Genomic DNA, 9,186 nt, shown 5'->3' with positions numbered 1-9,186 from the left:
TGTTTTGCAACTTGACACTCTAAGGAATTCTTTTTCTTCTAGAGCCGGAACAAGAATGTTTTTGGCTTTAAGGTCGTATTGGACTTTATTTTTATCTTCAACGGTCCATGAACATTTTGGTTTTGGTTATGTAACCCCATTAACAACCATGTATGGTATGAATGAACCTTCTTCTATTGAGTCTCATTTATATAAGTCTTGAGATTCTATGAAGATTCTCATTCTGATTTTTCAGAAATCATAGCACTCTCCGACAATGCTTGGAGGGCGGTTGATGTTGGAACCTTCTCCTAGGAATGATCTTGAGGTCATCTTTGATATAGGATCAGATTTGAGAATATCTTACTTAAAAATAACTATGGTGCCAATTGTAAGACTGAGATTGCAACTAAGAGGGAGGTGAATTAGTTGACTTAAAAATTATGGTCACTTTTTCTGCAAAATCAAGAGTTAAAGTGCAACGGAAAATATATGCAGAAAATTAACAAGTAAAATCAAAGAGTTAAGAGATAAGAGAATACACAAGGATTTTTATATTGGTTCACCTTCTTGTCCACCGAAGGCTACATCCAGTACTCTAGCAGCACAAGAGATTTTTTCACTAAAGATTATGAGTTGCAATTACAATATCTCACCCTAAGATCTCTATGTACCACCTTACACACTCCCTAATCCTTATTCACATTTGGAAAACACCTTTCCAAGTGATTCTAATCCCCTTTCTTATCACACCCCCGTGAAAGAAAGTATTCTGCAATAATAATGAAGAATATTCAACAATGGCGGAATTGTCTTTACAAGTATGAAAGTGGTGTAACTTGCAATCCAATCAACTCTTTGTATACTTAGTAATAATGTTCTTTATAAGTTTGTAAACTTGAAACACTTTCACTTTAAGCAACTTCAGAAAAATCAACTTTGAAAGTTTAAGAACTTGTTGCCAAAAGTCCAGAAAATAATTTCAGAATATGTGTAAGAGCTTTTGAAATTTGTAGGAGGGTTGTGTATATGTTGTGTATAGTGATTGTGAGTTTTAATGCATTTATATAGGTTTTCCAATTAACCAAAATGTCTCTTTGAAAGGGTAAGAATTGATGGAATGAAACCATGTCTTTTGGGTTGAAACTCATTCACTTTGAATTTGAAAATCATATGCAACATCTCTCAGTAATCGATTACAGCATTGAGTAATCGATTACTCAAATGTTTTGTCCACTGGTCACTTATTTTTGAATTAGAGTAATCGATTACAGTAAGTTGAGTAATCGGTTACTCAACTTAATAACACTGGTAATATGTTACTCAAAGACAGTAATGGATTACTCTGATCAGTTTTAAGTTAGATAACTTTTTTCTCACACTCGTAACTGTTACTTAGATGAAGTAACTCGTGACACACTATTTTTGAAAATTGTTTTAAGTATTTTAAAGTGTTTCAATTTTCTTTTAAAAATAGTTTGAGCATTACTACTATTGTATGATCAACAGTATACGATAGAAGTACGTATTTTAGACTTAGACTAAAAGTCTTGAATATCTTGAAGTTTGAATCTTCATTGTCTTCATATCTTCCTTTTTTTCTTTTTGGTGATGTTGGTGTCTTCATCAAAACCGTGTCAAGATCAGGAGCAAAAATCTTCTTCACATCATTTTGATCCTTTGTATATTTATGTGATCTGTTCTCAAACTAAGTGGATTTGGGTTTGTTTAAGGTTTGCCCGAGAGGGGAGCCCTGGTCCATAACAAGGATCCACTCATCCGGGGTGAATAAAATTCTTGTAAATATATTCTAACACCTAAGTTAAATCTTGTTATTATAATTCCCATAATGGATAAGAATATGGTTGAGACATTACTTATAAAGCCTATACAACTCTTATTTTATGAGCTAATTTTTGGGGTTGAGTTAGGCCTGACTACTCTAATAAGGTATTGGGTTGGGATCCTCTCCAGTACTGGAGGGTCCAGTACTGGAATGTGAGGCCCATATTTAATTTCATCATTTATAATATTTTTTGTTAAAAAATACTTTGAAATTTATACCATTTAAATCTTTTTAAAACCACATGTCATAATCCTATGTGGTACTGGACCCTCCAGTAATGGAGAGGATCCATTTTCTAAGGTATTAGAGTCATACCCTCTGCTAGGCGTGCAAAATGGGAAAATAAGCTATCTACTTGTTTTTTGATGACGTTTTATGGTAGTAATTAAAAACATGGAAGCCTAGTTAGTACACATGCAAATTGATGAGTTCAACTCGTTTCCAATATTGAATAAGCTAACACTGAGATATGAGGACAAAACATTTGGCCAATCAATCATAGTTCACTTTGCTGGTGCAACAGGAACTCCCAAATATCATATTTTGATAAATATTATACTTTCATACTCAGCTTCCGACATGCCAAACCACCTAAATGTTATACTTTCATACTCAATTAAACTAATCAAGTATGCCATGTTATGAGCAAGAACTTATATATTTCTTCAAAACACTTTGGGGTGAAGAACTCCATCCAACATTGTTTTGAACCAAGAAATGTCCACAACCATGTGGAGGGTGATCAAGCGGATGCAAACTAAGATCTGCGGAATGAAATCAACAACTCCGTTTACCTTTTAACTTTTTAATGCTTTAAGTTTAATATATAGATATTATAACTTGTAATACATACACAAGTTCCTATGATCTGGTGTGACACTCAAATTTTGGCCTTGCCAAACCATTTGCCAATGCCAATCACGTCCAATACACTGGATCTTTAACTTGATGAGGCTTCACTAACTTCACCTCAATCAAGTAGCAAATTTCTTCTGCGAATTTTTCGCCATAAACAACCAGCGAATCGTATCTGGTTTTATCAACATGCTCTACAATCTACATCCAAATATAGCTTTTAAACAGTGCATGTACTAAAAAATATGGTTACTTAATCACCTATTGATAAAATCAATGTAATATATTACTAGTCTTTATATCAAGTTGTGAATTGCAAGGAGGGTTGAGTGAGATCCAAGTATGTACGCCCAATGAACAGTTTACTCATGGAGTTCATTTCCTCTCTCACATGCATCATTTATGACTTCGAGAACTCAGAAATAAGTTGTATATACAGCGAAACCTTACTTAACCCAGCTTAGAAACACTAAGTTTATATATCTGATTAAACCATATATCATGTACTATTGTAAGGTATATAAATCATGATATTACGTGAGAAAACTAAAAAATATCTTAATTATAGTTTTAATATGGTAAGAGGGAGAAACATAATCTCGTTCAAATACAAGGAATGATGGTTGGGTTATGTCACACCATGAAGATGCCATAACTTTAAGCAATCATGATATGGGACCAATACATGTCACATCCATATATAAGATTGTATGGTTTTAATGAGAAAAATAAAATCAATACATATTCAAGTATTGTTTTGTGCATCATGCAGAAAAAGAAAGGTCTAATGAAAAATAATGAAAAGAAGTGCAAGTCTTTTTCTTAATATTTCTTGCTTATACGACTAGGATCTCCTCACAGTGTACCCCTAATCTGGACTAGCTGAAATCCTTACGCCAAGGAAACCTATTCTTGGGAAATTAAGTAGCTGTTAATGTATATGGACTATGACCTTCCAACAAATACGTTAACATATCTACTTTCACCTACAAAACTAATATGAGGTAGCTTTGTTTCTGTCCCATTCTTTCTTTATAAGGTTTAACCTTAATTTCTATCTAAACATGTACCCTTTGTCCTGATGTGTTCTGAAATTACATACATAGCACAAAAGGATGGCATGATCTGTAAATTCTGGAGAAATATATGAAGCATACATGCGGCTAAACATATGTTGTGTTAAAAATATATGTACCCATTATGTCAATAAGAAGCTTTTGTTTATTGATAAAAACCATAGTTTTTAAAAATAGTAAACATTTAATTAATTTTACCAAATCGTCAAATTTATTTGAATTTTACATAGGTTAGTACTTACATATTACCCACAGATAAGTTCCTTAAGCTAGCAACATAATTTGAAATTAGGATCTTTTGCATTGTGAGTCAAATTCTTACCAACTAGACTAATATTCTTTTGCTAATGAAGTTAAACTGATTACAGGTTAATTGGTGAAAAGGCTTTGAGGGTTGATATCTTTGAAGGCTAGATATCGTAATTTACTTCCCTAACCTCTTCCTAGTTTTAGGTGCTTGTCCTCTTGAAGACTCTTTCTGTGTAATTGGTTTTTTGGGTTTGAATACCGTTTTACTGAAATTTAATACATACTTTGGCTTATAATAATTAAATAAATATTAAAAACGAACATTAGAAGAAACATGAGAAATGCATTACTAAGAAAGAGCCATATCATAAGCTCCAAAAACATTAAAAAACCAAACAAGAATGTCTTCAGAGGAAGACACAATTTCTTTGGTGTAGCTGAATATCTGATACAAAGGGTCCTTTGTATATAGTTTAACAATCTATAATACAAATGACGCCTAACTTGACTTAGAAAATAGATTGGTAGTATATGAATGACGATTAAATGTTATGGTGTCTCTAACCTAGTCCAGTTCAATAACATAGTGTCACATAAGAACCTTTGCAATGAGTACTATTTTACTGATTTAGACTTTGTTAAATGTGAGCTGAAATTTTAAATGACAGGTAATTGATCTTCACTTGTCCTTTATATGGTTCCAATATAATATATGCTGACAAAATTTCTCATAAATTTAATTCTGACTCAACGTGTTGAAGATCAGAACCATACCTTTTGTCTACCGCAACTTCAGACAGCAAACTCTGATATTTCAGCTGCACAGATTAACATGTTTAAGAAATGGGATCATAGTCATGAGCCAGAGCTGTCACGTGCAAATTTAATTCTAGCAGCGATACCAGGGATTCCTTCAAATTACATCAATAACATATATATATATATACATATATATATACATATATACATATATATATACATATATACATATATATATACATATATACATATATATATACATATATACATATATATATACATATATACATATATATATACATATATACATATATATATACATATATACATATATATATATATAAAACATGTACGAGACTCACATCACATAAGTATGAGAGAGTAATTTATGCAGATATCCATGATTTAGCAAAAAAAATTCCCTTGATTGTCCTTTTCTACATAAAATGGAAGAAGAGAAATTTGGTATAGGCAGACGAAGTTGGCATTGTGTCTACATCAACTGTACTTGAGGATGGGGAAGAAATGCTGTTAATCATATAATCAAGGACCAATTTCCAATATGGTAGTGTAGCTGCTATAGCATGAAAGGTGTATAATAAGAAATTAAAGTTTAACCAACCATATCTAGGGAAAAGTTAGGACATTAATCATATGGATTAAGACAATAAGAAGGGAAAATTGAAAATAAAAAGTACAGCGGGACCTTAACAATGTCCAGTATTAATTTAACACTATCCTTATGTTACTATATTCCACCTTGATGCATATTAGAGTGAAAATAAATGGAATAATTATTTTCAGTCTTCAGATTTAACCAAAATAAGAAATATTATCACTTGAAATTCTACTATAATTGATGGGAGCCCTCTGTTGGATATACATGGAAGAAGAAGATGAAGAAGCCGGAGGAAGAGGAGGAGGTGGTGGCAGCGGCGGCGGCGAAGCAATAACTGAAACATCACCAGAGGAAGGGAACATTGCAATATGAGAAGAGGGTATCATGTTAGCTTCCCTGAGTTTGTATTTAAGTATTTCTGATCTTACTGCATTAAGTTCAGCTTGTAAAGATTGAACTTGTTGTTGCAAAGCAGAAATTGCACCCATGCATCCATACACTGGGTCTCTTAGCCTCACATTAGCCTCATAAACTAGACTATTTGCTGCATCAGCTCTATGACACTCTGGTACCTCCTAAAAACACATCATAGCAAAAATAATTACATTTTTCTTCCATAAAAGTGAACCTTTGTAAAATTTACTAGTAGAATGTATAGGATCTATATCATATAATTAATTAGTTAACGATTGTGACCTAGAGGTTATGGATTTAAATCTTCAAAACATATATTCACTTGTGATGATAAGACTTTGTATATCTACTCTTTGCAGACTCAGTGGGAGTCTCATGCATTGTGACGCCCACTTTTAGTGTTTGAGACTCTCATCAGGTAGAATATGAGAATGATCAATATTCTTAATCTTATCATCAAGGAATAAAACTGCTAATTTTAGACCTCCAAATCAAAATAATAACCTTATCCTTGTAAGAAGCACGCATCAGGACTAAATTAGCCAAGGTTATGTATATGATATATAATGTTTACCATGAGCATCTTTGAGACGTTGCTGGCACCAAAAACTTTGTGGACAGAAGCAAACTTTTGGGGATCATGAGGAGAGAAATATGGAGAAAAGGGACATTCTTGAGCACATCTTCGCCTCAAAAGCTTACATGCTGCACAAGGGATAATGGTATTTAGGGTTCCAGGAGGGCCCAACATGTGTCTTCTTCCCATTTGAGAAGAAACATCTCCTTCCCTCTTGATCTTCTTTCCTATCTCATCAAATCTCTCCCTATAGCACAAGCATGAAATTTACAAGAACTTTAAGCAACGAATAAATTATCCAATATCACTTTTTAAGAGAGGAAAATAATTACTAGATTAAAACTTTGTTGCAAAATATTCAGAAGCAAAAACACTTTATCATAGAGTATCCATTTTTATTTGAAAAATAAAATTTGACATGATAGAAAAGGCTCCAATCTAGGATGCAGTAAGATATGGAGAGGAGGTTTATGTGTTTTACCTTTCTCTGGACATTCACGCATGCTCTCTTAGTATGAAGTATGAATAACTATGGGAGAGAATATTAGACAGAGATAGAGATGCTAGAGATTTCAGAGGGAGAGGAGAAAGGAAAATATGTAGAAAATGAGTGTGCTTAAAAGGCAAGGTATGTTGAGGATTCCTTGGTAAGGACAGATATATTTAATTTAAGAGAAATAGACAAAAAGGGTTATATCATGTAGAGAGAGAGAAAATAGAGAGTAAGAGTGTTGAGAAAAAGAGTGATATGAGAGATGATGGTAGCTATGTTTGTTTGGGTTGGTAATGATTTAAACCTCTTCTGTATATGTTGTATATGAAGATTTCATGAATTATTAGGAAAAGTTAAACACTTAGAAGAAGTTCATGGAGGAAAAGAGAGATCATAATATAGTTTTAAGCTTGTATTAATGCCAGCTCTATGATTGCTTGCTCATGTGTGACTTGTTAAATGTGTTTGACTTTCTTAATCAACCCTATGATTAAAAGGCTACATGCATGTGGTTCTTGCTTCTTATTTAGGGCATGTCTCCTAGATTGATCTTTTTATGCTTATATAAAATATTTTCAAGAAATTGAGCATGTTTATGGGTTAATATCAGCTTGTTGAGTAAAATTAAACAAGAGAAAAAATGTATATACTATCAAGAATCTCATATGAATTTTATATATTAACATTTTTTTTATTAGCAATAAAAACTTTATTAATGAAGAGATAAAAATATTAGCAGAACAAAAAATTATTCATATTTAATCATCATTGATTACTCTTCAGAAAAATTAATTCAAATAAATGATTAATAATGTATTGATTATGTATAAATCTTTACACAAACAACATATATATATATATATATATTACACTCATATACAAAACTTCATATCATATTTATGTAAGCATGGGTTTATAGATTTTAGCTTTGACTAATGCACATGATTATGTATGCACGGTTTACTTAATGTACTTTTTTATTTTTTATTTTGAAAATATTTAGCAAAAAAAGGACATGTTAATTATGTGATGGATTATTGATGGAGAGAATAAAGGTGTATATATGTGGTGATTTGGGACATCTTACCCAAGCTTTTCATGTGAGAAAACCATTTGATATTGAAGAATCTAAGACAATTGCTTGATTTCAACAACTCCATATAATTTCACATTTTAAGTCCCTGCAAATGACCAAGACAGTTATCTGCAATTTACTTTATTTGTCCACACAAAATGGCAGCCATTTTCCCTTGAAGCACACCTTAACTTCATACAAAGAAACCAAAAGCTCACCTTTCAATCACATATATAAGATGTGGAGTCTAGAATCATTACAACATCACATCATGTGAGGGATAGAAAAGCTAGTTAGCCAATGCTGTGTGAGCAATCTTACTTGTATCACAGATGCTTAAGTTTCTCCTTAGGCTATGGTTTTAGTTCACTCTTGTACATGGGTTAACACTTCCTATGCTCAGTTAATTTAGTTTGGTTCATGGGAAAAAACAACTAATATTGTATTTTACAACGGTGGATGTGATTCATTTACCAATGTGGTGCAACATAATTGGTACATGATTCTTTTATTTACTACGATATAAGAGATTTGATGTCTGTCATGTTTATGAATGAAAATCATTCATCGTTGGTTGTTATCATGTTTATGAAATGTTTATTCTGAAATCTTCGTATTAATGAAATAAAAATTACTTTCAAAAAACTTTGTTAATAGTAAGGAAGTACAAATATTTCACAAAAGTCATCATGTCTTTGTTTTGAATGTGTCCCTACATATATGTATTAGAGAGTTTTGGAGATCCCTATCTATATTCTATAAAGGTTTTATATTTATTTTTTGTTGTATCCTTATGTTTTTGTAGTAACAATATAACTCGAATTCGTGGGTACGCATTCAATTTCAACCTGAGATTAATGAGGAAAATTCGATATGATTAGGTTCAGTGTTTTTTTTTTCAATCTCATTCAAGTTTAAAAATATCTATTCCAAACCCTCGTATAAGAATTTTATAAAACTACCCCTATTATGTTTAAGTTGAAGGCTAAAGTTAGTTTGTAGTCGTTTTGGGGAAACCTAAAACCTAACGAGTTGGGAATGCAGCATATTTTATAAACTCTAAGGGATTCGGGTCAAGGGTTTTAGGTTTTGAGTTGTGGAAGGTAAAATCCAACTCGATCGGATGTGTCTCTAGTAATAATGAAGAAAGGATATTAGTACATCAACTATTTTTTGCTTGGATTTTGATTAGTGTAATGTCAAAGTGGGTGGTGAAAGAGATAGGAAGGAGAGGGCACTATAGA

General features: G+C 32.1%; 1 protein-coding gene across 1 annotated transcript; it reads right to left on the bottom strand.

Annotated features, from left to right (window-relative positions):
• LOC109326265 (LOB domain-containing protein 15-like) lies at nucleotides 5,391–7,052 on the bottom strand. Its single transcript, XM_019558969.1, has 3 exons — nucleotides 6,856–7,052; nucleotides 6,372–6,621; nucleotides 5,391–5,958 (listed from the first exon to the last, which is right to left on the bottom strand). Exons 1-3 carry the CDS (start codon nucleotides 6,867–6,869, stop codon nucleotides 5,578–5,580), a joined length of 645 nt encoding a protein of 214 aa, XP_019414514.1. The 5' UTR covers nucleotides 6,870–7,052; the 3' UTR covers nucleotides 5,391–5,577.

Source organism: Lupinus angustifolius, chromosome LG14 (genome assembly GCF_001865875.1).
Source record: "Lupinus angustifolius cultivar Tanjil chromosome LG14, LupAngTanjil_v1.0, whole genome shotgun sequence".
In the NCBI taxonomy this organism is placed as follows: Eukaryota; Viridiplantae; Streptophyta; class Magnoliopsida; order Fabales; family Fabaceae; genus Lupinus; species Lupinus angustifolius.
Note: the sequence above shows the minus strand (reverse complement) of the source record. Positions and strands in the feature narration are given on the sequence as shown.

Excerpts from the sequence above, each read along its gene's own strand:
- LOC109326265 (XM_019558969.1), bottom strand. Across the intron at positions 5,959-6,371 it reads ACGTCTCAAAGATGCTCATG|GAGGTACCAGAGTGTCATAG; the intron begins GTAAACATTATA and ends ATGTGTTTTTAG.